Genomic DNA, 15,788 nt, shown 5'->3' on the forward strand with positions numbered 1-15,788 from the left:
TACCTGGAAAATGTGTCCAGGTTCCTTGAGGCTGTAGAGTACCAGTATTCCATAATGTACACTAACTGGGAAATGGTTGGAATTTGAGCATTTCCACAAGGCAGGGGATGTACTTTCTGCAATTTGCACTTCTAGAAGAGGGAAATGAAGGAAGCATTTTCTTTTTTGCACCCAGCTCCAATACCATGCATGTTTAATGTAAAGCTCCCTTTGGCTCAGTCCCCTCAAATGCTCAGATATAGATTACCCTGGATAAACACCATACTTCAAATCCCACAAATCTGGCACAAACTTCAGATAAGAAACACACAGACAATTGTTCAATGATTATATTTTACTTGTAAGAAAATGTTTAAAAATAATTACAAAGCAGTTTAGTAAAAAGAAATTAAGTTTGAATTCTAGTTCATTAATAAACATGACCCATTGCAAAAAAGTTAGACAAATTATAGTAGCTATAATTCAAGTTCCCACATTTAAAAACTGGTGAAATCAATGTAAACATAACTAAGTGATTTTGTAATACTAGCGTTTCAGAGAGAAATTAATTCAAGTACAATTTTGGCAATGTTGCTGTAGTCAGACGGTTTCAGTATCAAAAAACTGACAATACTAGATGTAACCCAGTCACCAAGCTCAGGATTAAATCAACAGATCACCCACCTCGTCCATTTATTTCCCTCACTAATGTTCCTCTCCCAAAGGCACTAACACTTGAAGTATGTTCTCAATGAGCACTTACTTACTTTCTCCTCCAAGCAACTTCAGACTGAGTGTTGGTAAACTATGAAAACAAGGGCAACCTCCACCCCCATCATTTTCATGCACAGCACTAGAAGCCATAATGTAGCTGTATCTAACAGCCAACAGTTTGATTGTGTAGCATATTAAGAGATGCTCTGCATCACATCCAACATTTTCTGCATTGAGCACGTCCAGATACAGAGTAAAGCTTTCTGTACACTACCCCATGTACTTCCAGTTCAGGTTTTACAGTTTAAATAAAGCTTCTTATACCTTAATTAATACTGCAGGAAAGGGCCCCCTGCAGCAGTTCAACATGACTTGAGTGAGATCACCTCTTTAGTGCAAAACTACTGTACAAAACCTGAAAGGAATGAGGCATCACTGCAATAGTGTACATACAAATCTCTTGATTACAGGGTAAGTCGCACTCTTAAAGCTGAGAAACTAGAGGGGGGAAAAAAATCATGAGAAATTATGGGAACAGGTGTTTCATCCCCTCCCCCAGCAATAGTTGGTCTGTGACAATTGGGGGGGGAAAAACGACTCCCTACCAAATCTTTAGTTTTGTTTCCTTTCAACTAAATTTCTTTCACTGCTACATGTTAATTTCTTGAGCAAAGCAATGTATTAAAGGAGGGTATAATTACACAAGTACTAGTTGTCCTTCAATACCTTTGTTCAAGTAGTCATTCTTCATCTCTGCCCATAGACACAGGAGAATTTCCGCAAGAATTCTCCAGCTTGTCCTGTGTAATTTCAGACGAGCTACAGAAACAGCATAAACAGTCTATCCGCGGGCTTCTACAACTCTTCCACCAAAGTTACGGTGAAAGAACAGAGCATACATAGAAATGCACTGAATATCTGTAGGCTATTTGACTGGGATGGGGTGTTCAGTCTGGTTCTCAACCATGCACTTACCAGCAGGAGTCACTGGATAGTTGTCAGGAGTGGGAAGCCTGGTTGACTTCCCCCCCCCCCCCCCCCCCCTCTAACATCAGACACTGAAACTAAATGAGGTAGCCTACTGTTGCTCTGGCCAAGATCAGCTGAAACATTACATTATCTATCCATCTTCTTACAACCTACTCCTATAATTAAAAAGGATTTCTTCAATTCCAACATCCCCATATAAAACTAGGGTGTTGTCCTCTCCTCTCCAATGATTAAATGGTAGCTTTATGTACAAAGATTCAAATTGTCTTAAGGATTTGTTAAATACAGCCTTTGCTTAATCTACATATACATAAATTTCTCATTGGAATTATCCTACACAATGAAGGGAACTAAATCCAAAGTTGCTGTCTGATGGTTCAAGTACTCCCTCAGACATTTACTAATCTAGTGCTGATGCAAATAACTCAGGTAATCAGTTACAGTATCAATCACAGAACAAATTACATATACCAGTTGCATGAAAGAAGAGTGTTAAAGAATGCTTTTGCAAGCTGGCACTGGAATTAGTGTAACTTTCAAAGATAAATCCTACGTTGAAGAGATTGCTCTTTTGCCTCATTCACATCAAAACATGAAACTATGGATTTTAATACAAAAAGCACGGTAGAGTCAAGAAATTACAACTCATGGTTGAACTGAAATTGTTTCCTCTCCCAGTTCAATATCTGGAAACACCATCAGCATTTTACAGCAGTCATAAAAATACACATGAATTTACCAGAAAAATTCCCTTTGTTGAAGTTAGGGTTGAAATACACAATTCCATTTACTGTATGTCCTTCATTTAAGATATATTTTGTGTAGGATGGGATTCGAAAGAGGCAGAGAGGAAAGGATCAGTTCCTTTAAAAAAAAATTAAACTACCTTGGAAGGTTAACACCATTGTAATGCAGTTTAATCAATAGATGTATAAGCTGAACAACTTCCCACACCACCCCTCTACCCCAGTCAGACAAAGGCTTACAAGGTATTTAAGGAATATAAAATTAAGTGAGCACTTAAGATCCTCCTCACAGCACAAACTCTTTTATAGCAGGGAGAGGATATTTCACAGTCTATAATTGGCCATCAATCCAAAACATACAGGAGGTGTATATATACACACACAAGGTGGAAACCAACTAGATTTGATGGCAGTAACATGAGCCAGACAAATGAAAGTACAGATATTACAGAAACTCCCAAAGATTCCTTTGACACAGTCAAAGTACACAAGTACAACAGATCATCGAGTATGATGTTTTTGAGACACAAATTCTTTTAAAATATTGATCAGAACCGGGCACTTTCTGGATTTCGAAGTACACTTAAAAAAAGATCCCAGCATTTACCCCTGCTTTTTGTAAGGTTGCAGACTTCTCCCCACCACAACAAACCTCAGCTCTGATAAATGGTCAATTCAAACAACAGCAAGATGGTCTCACCCGAACTGAACGGAGCATTTATCTCCTGTAAAAAAGGTAAGCCACACGTGTAATAGTCTCGGAGGAAGTTAGTTGTAGTAGGTCTGTTCCAATGGGATACTGCTCAAATCACACAGCTCCATTAACTTGTTGTGATGCAGGCAAGAGGGAAAAAGTGCATCTGTGAACCTCTAACCCCCTGAAGATATTTTGTTCAGGTTTTCCAATGTTTCAGAAAAATGCAACTTGAGCACTAAAAGGAGACTCCCAGTGCAACATGAGCCCAGCCCTCCATTAAAAATTTTTTTAACCAACACATTTACAAGAGACTTGAAAAGCCAATAGCAAATTAACAAGCAATGTTAGGTGATCAGTGAAAAATTTACTGATAGCACACCAGTATTATTACCAAGCTCTCAGTAAAGCATAATGGGTGGGTGTGTGACATTTACATGCTGGGTCCTTTTGAACGGTGATATAAAACCTAGCAGTACTATTACACTTTATTGTGGCTAATCTGTGGTTAAATAGAGCATTTTAGATTGGGTGAGGTAGTGCTGATTACTTGGTGGGAGGAATTTGAGGTGACCATCACATTGAGTTTTGGCAAAACTTAATTATATTGGTTTCAGTGTAATTTTCCTTTAAATACAATAAATAAGCCTTACTGACAACAGTGAAAATGCTACAGAAGTGACAACATTAAGAGGTCATTTGATATCTGAATTTCATCATAAAAACATCTGCACAGGCCAAAAAGCAGGTGTATAGCAGAACCAATTTCTTTGCACGCAAAATGGCACCAAATGACTCAACAGGAACAAGGGTCTTTTCACAAAAATAGAATTATTTTTCAAACTGTTATGAGACATGTAGGGACCTCAAAACTAGCAAATGCATAAAAAGCACTAGGAGATTGATCACTGCTGGACAATGCACCAAGTGCTGTGGCTGAATCTTAGGTTTCAAAATACTCTAATTTTATAAAAGGTCATCTTCTTGGGTGCACATACCATTCGTTAGTTATGGGGCCAGGCAGGGAACCTGCTTCCCTGTTAACGGGGCCCTATAATCAATGACCTGTGAAATGTATGAGCATAACAGATTCCCAATAACGAAGGGAACAGGATAAATAATTTGGAAAGGATACCTACATTGGCATCCGTGGTTGTTTGCTGGAAATTTTTCCTAAGCCAAACACACATGTTGAAATGTTTTCCCAGACTGCATGCATCTACTAGGATCGAGGTCCCAGAATTCTCTACAGTTACGTCAATTTCTGAACAGTTACAAAAATCCAGTTTACAACTTTACAAAATACCAAAAATATCTCAATTCCATGATTTCGTTCTCAAAATATATTATCTTCATTTCTCACCTTGACCAACAATTTACTTAATCCTGGTGTTCCTACTGCACCATGACATCCACATTCTCTGTACGATTACAGTCGGCACCTGAAGTTGTTCAGCCCAACAAGGTTAAAGGTTTTTTTTGAAGTGTAAGTGAGAAAATGAGGGCTCTGCCTTAATGATTTCTTGATTAATGTTTATGAGCAGCAAACATTTTTAAACTTGTTGCTGTGAAACTTCAGCAGTAGCTGAAGAACAATTTAATGCAGATATCTTAATGCTATTGCAGTTCCTGGACAAGTGGATTTCTATTCAAACAAATTAGAAGTGAATTAAATGCAGGAGTATGAACCACAAACATGTCTCCTGGTTTTGAACACACCTCAACAGTGCTCTTAAACATCTGACCAAAATGGCTACAGACAGTCAAACCTTGGTGGCCATATCAAAGAAGATACTCCATGTGCAGTTTCTTTCATGTCATGGGTCACAAAATTAGTAGTGATGCAGAGCCCTACTCTAGGACAGCATGTTGAAGTACTGTTAACTCGTATCAGTTTTGTCAATTTATGAACAAAATGAAATGTCACCCTTGCTGCCAGCATTAATTTTCCTTTTTTTAAAAAAAAAATGGCCTTGTGTAACCTTCACTAATTATAATTAAATTAAGCATTTAGGTCCAACCACTTTTAAGTCCAAACACTTTTTAAATCCAAAAACAAACTAAAATGTTCCTTAAAGTTTTCTCTACTTCACCTCCCCCAAAAGAGGTTACTGTACATACCGCTGTACAAGATCCCCCAAATTCCACTCAAAAAACTGGAATAATTCATTGTTGTTGTAAAAGATAAAATGAAGGGCAACAATATAAAGTTCCTATCCACTGAGAACCTCGTCTTCCTGTCAGTTGACATCCATTATACATTTTCTCTCTGTTCTTTCTAATTTCAACCAGCATGCTCCCGCTCAGCTGTAGTTCTGCTCCATGAGCCTGGCGCATTTAAATGGCAACTCTCCACTTTAGTCCTGATTCCCACTGGTGATTTTAAATCTCCCTTCCATATATTTACCTTGCTGCACTCACAGGTTTTAAAAATAGCAGTGGGAGCCTGGATTCAAGTCAGGAATCGAGAAGGAAAGTTTCAATTTAAAATATCAAACCACTAGAGGAAAGCAACAGCGGATAGAAACACTGATATGGTGCTGCTGCTGGGTCTACCATCTTTGAAAGTATTGCTCCACGAGGAGAGATACAGACCTGCATATAAGATGACCCCTACCCTCCCCACCCCACTTCTAGCCCCAGAGACCCAAATCTTGTACAAGAGTATAGTAACATTTAAATGATTGTAAGAAACAGACCTAAGTAAGTGAACTGTGAATCTTCCCAAAGGTCTACATGATTAATTTATTTAGGGTTAATATTCTCACCACCTGCATTAATACAGACCAGTTCAAAATACAAACACTGCACAATAACCACTGGTGATCCTGCAGAAATCAGGAGCTTTTTGGTTCAGTAGTGTCAAGATTAGAGAGTTACTGTTCACAAAATGATCACGTTACGAACAGAACTATTGATTGTAAGGAGGATGCTGCAGTCTGAAACTGGATAAGTAATTTTGTTTTTAAAATACTTCATCGCAACATGTTTCAAAGCAAACTAGAAATCAACAACACATTCTTTCACACTAACGGAGACCCACCATGCCTGTAATTCAGGGGTCCTTCAATCTCATTAAAGGAAGTATTCCCAAGTAATCTCTTCACTAACCCAACATAACGTTTCCATCTGCAAGGCGCATTCAAAACCAAATAGGCTGTAAGAGTCATTGGCATGGCTGATTCTTCACTTAGTCAAGACCATCACTACTGACTTTAACCTGCAGCAGGCACAATTATCTAATTTATTGTCTGAATGTCAGATCCTATGTATACATAACCTTGGTTCAGTAATAGCTGCATCCCCAACCACTAAATTAACCCATAATTAAGAATTATTTTCCCAAATTCCAAGGGCCAATTATGAACTCATCCCCCTCTCCCAAAGAGCACCACAAAGGAACATTGCAACGTGGTTTCAGTCTTTTAAGCCTTTACTCCCACATTCTTCTTCATCACTACCGTTCTTGTCTTCAGACAGGCCGCTTTCATCAATATTTTCCAGCGAGTCTGCATGCTGGATAGAGAGTTCAGCAAGGCTCATGGTCGGTAGGTTATTCTGTTCTGGGTAGAGCCAGGGTTTGAAGTCTGGCCTGTTCTTCTGTTTCCACTCTGGGTACTTCAGACACACTTTGTGGAGTCTCTTCAGAACCTGAAACACACACAAATGGACGTTCCTTATTACAGTCACATTAGCATCTGAACCACTCGACACCTTGGCATTCTAGACCATTTCCAAACCATGGAAATGGTGCAAATAGAATGTAGTTAGAGTATCGGGCAAGACAAGAGAGAGATTGCTAAACAGTTCCAGTGCATGGACATCAGTATTGTACACCCTTCCCCAAACATGACAGCAATTATGTGTATTTAAAAAGCAATTGACAGTGGCCATCATCAGGTTACTCTGCATATTGACAATGAGAGCGCAAAACCTTCTGTTTTTAGCAAGCACAATCTCTTGTGTTTCTTTTTATACCGTCACTTTTGATTGGACAGATCTGACAGTTTATTAAAAAGTTTGATCTATAATCAATCTCAGAATGTAGTCCCAGGTAATTGATACTTACTTTCGGAGCCAGAAACTGAGAAGCTTTGTTGACGACCCATTTTGGCAAAGACCCTGAAAAAAAATCAGAAATTGTTGGATTAGTTGTAGGAACTGTGACAAATCTCAAGGCTGTGAACCCCTTTCAAAGTCACAACACAAATTGTTAAATCTCTTTTCTCTTGCTCCTCCCAAACCTCAAAATACGTGATCAATAAATTCTTCAGAAAAAACCTGAACATATAGCCAGGTGAAAACAAAGTTGAAGGTTATAAGCAAGGGTAATTTTTTCATTAACAAATGGGTGGATTCCAAAGCACCAGCAAGAATCCCAGAATCCAAAGTAATAAAAACAGAAGACGACTTAGTCATAAGTAGGCCAATGGCCCCACTGATAGTTGTAGACTGACAGGATGTTGTAGACCGACAGGATGTAATACATCGAGGGACACAATGGTTGGCCTTTGTTTCTGAGTGGTAGCGGTACCACTCCTAGAATCATACATGAAGAACCACCATTTAGGCAGGTAATGGCGAGCTGTTGCCACCAATGGAACTGTATTCTAACACACGGCAGCACTTTCAAGAGGGGAGGAGGAGGAGATTTGAAGATAAATGAGTATACAAGAGTTTGGATTCATTACCTTTGAGAACGAAGGAGTACTTATGCTGAACTTCTCAGGAGATTAAATGGGTGGGTAGAGTCCATATACCCTGAGCAAGGATGGCCTCAATGGGCCAACAACATTTTCTTTTTTCAGGCCATATTTTTAATTTCCTGATGTGCCAAAATTATTTTTTGTTTAAAATGCTTTACATAGAAAAGTATGATTGAAATTGGAATCCCAGCATTATGGAGCAGATGGATGCACATTCATACCTTTCCAAAAAGGGAAACTAATTAGGGCTCCCGCTCTTAATCATTATCCAACTGGAAAGTAAATAGAATTGAGCTTGCTGTGATAAGCCCCTGCCTCCAGTTGAATATCCTGTCAAAATTCACCTAAGCTCACACACGAATGTGAAGCGCTGTGGAACTATACCCAAAGAAAGGAATCAACACGTTTAGAAAACTGGATTGGATAGAAGAAAAAAATGCCAACTCCATGAGAAAATAATAGGAGTTGGAGTAGGCCAAACGGCCACGCAAGCCTGCTCCGCCATTCAGTAAGATCATGGCTGATCTGCTACATTAACTCCACTTGCCCGCATTATCCCCCTATCCCTGGATTCCCTTAGTGCCCAAAAATCTATTGATCTTAGTCTGGACTCCAGATAGCAAAACAAACTGCACACACTCTGACATCAACATCAATTTTACACTGCAATGTTATTGCTGCCAATCCTTACCTTTGGGATCTGCCTGAGCCATATACACAAGACTGCAACTTTTGGAACCAGTAGACTGGACTCGGTAACCTGTTAGAATGGACACAGCTCTGACCAGATCCTTCTGAGGAGGGTAATTCTGTGAAAAGGAAAGGAACTGAGGCTATGAGTGCCTGGTCTTTGGTCACAGTCTAAACTGCAGTTTACCAAAGACAGTTAATAGTTTAGACAGTTGCACCAGATTTTAACATTAACCACAGTGAAACCAGAACATGTACATTCTTTCATGAAAAATACTTAAATTCCAGTTATTTTTCCCCTTATTTCTTAGACTATGTAGATCCCAATAGATCGATGAACCACTTAAATGCATATGGGAAAATACTGTACACAATCCCTGTATGTTTTCACAATGACAGACGCTGGAACACTGGACCATACTTTTAAAGGGTATTTAGATTATGTCAAATCTGTAAAAATGACTTGCTGTATAACCAGATCATATGCAGGGTTCTTTTACATGACATTGGTGCAGTTGATTGCAAGCATGCTGCCGATAGCATTTCCAGTATAGAGAGAGCGAAGCCTGAAGTCTACAAATTTGCTGTTAAGGCCCCCTGTTCCAGGAAATGAAACACTGGTAGCTAGTCCTGAGCATTTGCACTCTGGGGGCTGAATTTTAATAGGGAAGGCGGATTGGGGGGCGGGGGAAGAATTTAACGGCAGAGCCTGATTTGAATGGGAAGCCTCGGTTTCCCATCCGCAGCCAGCCAGATTGAGAGGCGGGTAGGCCTGCGGCACTAGGCTGCACAGAGGACGGAGGGAGGGAGGGATCGAGTGGGGGTCGGGATCGGGGTCAGCTGGAGGAGCGGGTCTGAAAAGATCACGGATCTCCAAAGCATCGCGAGCCGGGTTTTTGGGGGGGGGGGGGGGGGGCGCGATCGGAGGCTTCATGCGGGAGTCTCCGATCACGGGTCACGGGGGTGGGTTAGGTAGGGACCCTGGATTCAGGAAGCAAGTGTAAAGGTACTTACTTCCTAGATGCAACAGTCCTCGCCTTGCTTTAGCTGGCGGGTTTCACAAGGTGTGCAAAACCTGAACAGCTAAAGTTAAATACAAAATGGAGATTAAAGAGGCTTCCAGCCTCATTATAATAATTAAATAGACAACCCGCCTCCTGGCAGCAGATTGCCTGCCCGCCCCCCCATCCCGAATTAAAACCCAGCATTTTAAACTAAAGAACCTGACTGGATGCAACAAATTCATAAGCAATGTGGAGCACTTGTTTAAATATGACTTTATCAAGACCCCTGTAACTGTATGCAGTTCCTTTCTATCCACAAGACACAAGATAGGGTATTAAGATCCATACTTACACGGTGTTTCACGGAGTAGTTGATGATCATGTAATCATTATCTGTGACCAGCCAAGACCTCAAAGAAACCACATCCCTGTCTTTCAGGGGACTCGGACATTTCCCTAGGAGGAGGGGAGAGAGGCAAAACGTAATGAAAAAAAACTGCCACGTTTGCCGATATAACAATAATTCAATTTTTAAAAGTAATTTATTGTGTGAAACACAGAGGTTTTGAAAATTTAAGTTGCTATATAAATACAAGTTTAAAAAAAACAGGTGTGAAAACAACCAGTGGGGAGAATGCTAGATTTCCCCCCTTGATAGGATGGCTAAAGTTGGTCATTCCCGCTGTGCAAGAAGTCTGAAGGAGCTGGGCCACGTAGATGCAATAAGGAAATCTTCCATCATTCAAGCTAAGAGTCTCAGACCCTTGCGTCTCATGTTACCCATGCAATTCACAGTACTATCAAATGAAGACAAAACAGACCATCCAAATGGTTTCTCCCCCTCAAATCTGTGAATCTCCTGTTTTTTAAAACTACATTCCAGGAATACAGCTCACTGCCACAGCCCCCTCCACTGGCAGATAAGAACATAAGAAATAGGAGCAGGAGTAGGCCAATCGGCCCCTCGAGCCTGCTCCGCCATTCAATAAGATCATGGCTGATCCGATCCTAACCGCCAATCTACTATCACAGAACCATCTCATGAATCTAACAGAATTAGACACACGAAATAGGAGCAGGATCAGGCTACACGGCCCCTGGGCCCGCTCCGCTACCCACAGGGCCATGACCGATCCGAACCTAGACTCATGTCCAAATTCCTGCCCACTCCCCATAACCCTTTACTTCTAGGAAACTGTCTATTTCTGTTTTAAATTTATGTAATGATGTAGCTTCTACAGCTTTTTGGGGCAGAGTTATCAAGGCCATATAAATTTCTACAGCTCACATTAACATTCAATTGTAGCGGTTCGTGTAGATCGCCACTAAATAAGAGAGTTTGACTTCGACGAACTATAAATAAGCTGTTTATTTACAGGAACAGGCTAATTACATCAGGTAAGATAGCAGGTAAGATGGCTGACTGTAGGAGCACCGTGGTGTAGGTCTTGTCCCAGCGGGGACTCCACGAGGACTGAGTTCGCAGTCTTGTGGGGAGCGTGATGACGTCATCACGTTGTTCATGTTTCCCGCGCTTAGGGCGTCACGTGATGCGCGTCGTTGGCCGTTGAGGCCGAAGTCGGGAGGCCGGGCTGTGCCGGTGCTTGCCACGGGAGCGGAAGATCGCGTCGCTCCCGTCAGCTGGCCGTTGAGGCCGAAGACGCTAGGCCGGGCTGTGCCGGCGCACGAACATCACGTTGTACGTGACGTGACGTCAGCGCGCTAGGGCGCGTCTTAAAGGGGCAATGGCCCCAACAGGTAAGTTAAAAGGGCAACGGCCCCAAAAGGTAAGTTAAACATACAGTAAGGTAAGTTAAAGGGAATTATGTGTCTCAATGTAAGGGACAACCAGTGGTACCGCCACACAATGACCAAAAAGTGTAGACTACAGTTTCACAGGCACCAGCTTCCTTCCAGTACCTTGCCCAAGTTGCTATTCTTCATGTGTGAGCATAGACAGTGAATCTTGACAGGTTATTCAACAAAAAAAGGGGCATCAATCCTGTCAGATAGCAACTCCTCCCCTCGATCCAGGAGCACCAAGACAAGCTAGCACCCCAACTGCAGGAATGTAATCTATCTTTTGGTCTCTATTGTTTAATAGTACAGGTGCTGCCTTTACCCACTAAACCTTCAGGGCAGCAAGACAACACTTCTATAGAAACCGAAACAGCAAACCAAGACAGCAAGACTCAGACGTTTGTCCGGAACTCATGGCATTGCACATGGGAAACAAGCACTTCAGTGGCTCCTGTAAAGACCTTGGCCTAGAAATTCGGTGGGCTGCGCCACCAGTTAGCGCCTAAAGGCGGCACTCAGTGGCTTTCGCGCCACTGGCCACGCCTCCCGCGATATTTAGCGGGGCGCTATTGGCGGCGTTAGCCTGTAGCGCTGCGCCGCCACCGATGACATCATCGGTGTGCGCAGCGCCCCGAGCGCAATATTGGGTCGCGCCCCCCACTGTAGCGCCGCTCGCAATTCGCGACCAGTACAGGGGGGCCTACCTGTGGCGCGGCCATTTTTTTCGGTGGCCGCCTGCCAGCACCTCCTCGCGCCACCCTCCCCAGCCTCCTGATCCCGCCCCCCCCCCCGGGCAGTGCCGTCTGTGTCCAGAGAGCCCGGCACTTCTCTTCGGTGCCGGGCTCTTTTGCCGGCACTTGCGATCGGAGATCGCGCTGGTGCAGGCCCCTCCCCCTTAAGGGGAGGAAGGCCTGCAGTACCGCAGCACGCCGTGCCGCAGCATGTGGCGCTGCGGCACGTAGTGCTGCGATATTCAGTTTGAGCGCCCCAAGCGGGACGCGGGGCACATCGAGCAGCGCCCCTCTTCCGTTTGGGGCGCTGAAACTGAATATCAGGAGGGTGCAAGCGGCTCCGCCCAGAGCGCAAATTCCGGTGCCCAGGCGAGCTTGGCGCCCCAAACGCAGCGCCACCGAATTTTTAGCCCCTTAACTGATCAGTATGAATTTCCAGTGTGTGGATCTTCTCGATGCTGGTTTACATTTCCCAGTGGGTTATTACAGTAGATAACTGCAGTTGCCCTGCACCGGTACAGTGAGCCACATGTCCCCCTTCTGTGCTGTAATTTCAATTACTGGAGATTCACTTCTTGGTGAAGCAGGACATAATTCACATACTTTGTTTAGTGAAACCTCAAATACACTCACACGAATAATACCCGACGTCTGCATTCACCGTGAGCCGTGCGATGTCAAAAGATTTGATGACCTGCTTATCCCACTTGCAGCGGTACTCATTATCGTGCAGCACATCATACACCGTCTCTGCAGAAACATCTTTAAGTTCAATTCTACACTGAAACAGAAAGAGGAATGAGTTGTTAAAGCCTCACAAGACAGCCAAGAAGGGACAGTATTTTTTTTAGGATTGTGATCAACACGAGATATCATGCCAGCACCCTAAACACGCTGTGACATCAGTGGAGGGCACCAGCTCCAAACTGTGATTCTGGGAGCACCGAGTTCTTAACGTGAGCCACGCCACCTGGAGAAGTGGCTGGACAATCCAGATATTCAACATTATCAGAGAGGGTTACCCCAGCAGCAATGACGACATAGATCTTACAGCAAGTTACTCAGCTGCCCTTCCTAGGAGAACCTAAAATGGCAAAAACCACTTCAAAAGTAAAGAAAAGGCTGTTCCAATGAGGCAGTGGGTAAAGGCAATATCCTGTGTGAACCATACAGACCAGAAGATACCAAGTTCAATCCTAGTCTGTGATGAGCTAGTGTTGACAGCTAGGTCATTACAATTGGCTCCAGCACCTCGAGTCTGGGGCGGGGCAGGGAAAGGAAATAAAACAGCCAGAGTTGACGCTCCTGATCACCATCCAGTACCCTTTTTTGGAAAGTGGACATGCAAGTCCAATGAGGATGTACTGCCCTCCAACAGTTGAATAGTACAATATTCAATGTCCAGGTTCACACATGAATGGCCAATTGCATGAGACAGGCAAAGAGACAAGGAACTGTAACACAGCAAGGAATCAGTGCCTTCAGAGAAGGCAGGGGGAAAAAAAAGTTAAGAAAAATTTCAACTCAAAATAGTGAATGAGCATGTGCAGGGTAAATAGAAAGTGAAAACACTGCAGGACCAACTTGTTGAGCAAATAGTTCCCGAGCATCTCATTTTTCTTGTGGCTTTCTATTTCTGCCATTTGTAAGAAATAGTAGTATTTACTGGTCACCAAGGCTGTTGCAATACCACTCCCATTCAAGGTCTTAACTTCAGATCAACTACAATTGCTAATTAATGATTCCAAATGTTTCACAGGCAAGATACTGGATTTGTTTTAGGCTGGTGACTAAACTCAATAAAAATTACTGCCTGCCTTGAAACTCTGGATAGGTGGTGAACTGCTGCTGATGTGGACAAGACTGCAAATGGATAAATTCAGCAATAACTGCAGAGAAACTACTCACTTCCCTAAAGGCCTTAAAGGTTCACATTCTAGCTTTACCTTTTGGGGGGCGGAGCAGGGCTCATTAGATGCCATCATTAGCTTACCACACGTTTTATACACAACAGGTCCATTTTACTGTCTTCCCTGTGTCATTGCATCATTCTGTGGCCAAAGAACAGGCATGTGACTAGCACTCACCTGCTTATGTCTCAAACTGCCATCTGATCCTTCCCCGGGGGGAATAAAATGGCAGAGTTCAGATAAAGAACAATGGGTGTGGGGTCTTCGACCGGAAACGTTAACTCCGTTTCTCTCTCCACGGATGCTGCCCTGGCCTGCTGAGTTTTTCCAGCATTTTCTGTTGTTATTGTGGAAGCTACCAGTTTTCTGCCGTTCTGAGGCACTGCTGGGAGAACTATTCTTCACTGCATTCTCTCTATAGTATGAACTTTGTATGCTACAAAAGTACTACCATCTATTGAAGTGCAAAAGAAATTAAATCCACACTATTTACACCGTGTTGTCATCGGACCTATTTAGAAAACTGGTGCCAACACACTAAGGGAAACTTTTTCCACCATCATTCTAGATAATCTACGTTTCACTGTAAAATAATCAGTTCACTTATTACTAAAATCCTGGTGAGATCGTACTACCAATTTAACGTTGGCTTATTTTAGTTGCAAATTCTAAATGACTAAAAACAATGACTCATTAGTTATACAACAGCTGGCTGGAGAAAGGTGCACCGAATGTAAGAAAATGGAGCGCTTAGGGCAGCTAATTTCACTCCTACTACAGAAAATCTAATATTTTCACAGACATGCCTCTTAATTTCTTTATAATGCTTGGGAGATTAAATAAACTACAAATAAAACAACTAAAATAAGAACCTAAGAAATAGGAGCAGGCCATTCAGCCCCTTGAGCCTGCTCCACCATTTAATGAGATCATGGCTGACCGGATTTTAGCCTCAACTCCACTTTTCTGCCCACTCCCCATAATCCTCGACTCCCCTGTTGCTCAAAAATCTGTCTAAATCAGCCTTGAATATATTCAATGACTCAGCTTCCACAGCTCTCTGGGGTAAAGAATTTAAAAGATTCACGACCCTCAGAGAAGAAATTCCTCCTCCTCTGTTTTAAATGGGCGATCCCTTATTCTGAGACTATGCCCCCTCGTTCTAGATTCCCCCACGAGGGGAAACATCCTCTCAGCATCTACTCTGTCAAGCCCCCTCAGGAATTTTATGTTTCAATAAGATCACCTCTCACTCTTCTAATCTCCAATGAGTATAGGCCCAACCGGTTCAACCTTTCCTCATAAGACAACCCTTCTATCCCAGGAATCAACCTAGTGAACCTTCTCTGAACTGCCTCCAATGAAAGTATCTCCCTCTTTAAATAAGGAGATCAAAACTGTACGCAGTACTCTAGGTGTGGTCTCACCAGCGCCCTATACAATTGTAGCAAGACTTCCCTACTTTTATACTCCTTCCCCCTTGAAATAAAGGCCAACATTCCATTTGCCTTCATAATTACTTGCTGCACCTGCATGTTAACTTTTTGTTTCATGTACAAGGACGCCCAAATCCCTCTGCATTCTGTAGTCTTTCTCCATTTAAATACATTTTTTCTTTTCTATTCTTCCTACCAAAAAGTGGATGACTTCACATTTTCCCCACATTATACTCCATCTGCCAAATTCTTGCCCACTCACTTAACCTATCAATATCCCTTTGCAGACTCTATGTCCTCCTCACAACTTGCTTTCCCACCTATCTTTGTATTGTCTGCAAATTTAGCTACAATACACTCGCTTCCTTCATCCAAGTCATTAATATAG

At 42.5% G+C, this 15,788-nt stretch overlaps 1 protein-coding gene across 1 annotated transcript in view; it reads right to left on the reverse strand.

Moving 5' to 3' along the window:
• Positions 1–316: 316 nt before the first annotated feature.
• The window catches only part of LOC147125156 (START domain-containing protein 10-like), a 47,280-nt gene continuing 31,808 nt past the window's right edge, over positions 317–15,788 (reverse strand). The window contains exons 2-6 of the mRNA XM_085998349.1: positions 12,688–12,835; positions 9,876–9,979; positions 8,521–8,638; positions 7,193–7,245; positions 317–6,774 (exon numbers count right to left, since the gene is read on the reverse strand). Of these exons, the coding sequence (XP_085854475.1) occupies positions 6,541–6,774; positions 7,193–7,245; positions 8,521–8,638; positions 9,876–9,979; positions 12,688–12,835 (657 nt within the window). The 3' untranslated portion in view covers positions 317–6,540. The remainder of the gene's footprint in view (positions 6,775–7,192; positions 7,246–8,520; positions 8,639–9,875; positions 9,980–12,687; positions 12,836–15,788) is intronic.

The sequence above is a fragment of the Somniosus microcephalus genome, chromosome 1, assembly GCF_052327205.1.
Source record: "Somniosus microcephalus isolate GS21.2 chromosome 1, FLI_Smic_1.0, whole genome shotgun sequence".
Lineage (NCBI taxonomy): Eukaryota > Metazoa > Chordata > Chondrichthyes > Squaliformes > Somniosidae > Somniosus > Somniosus microcephalus.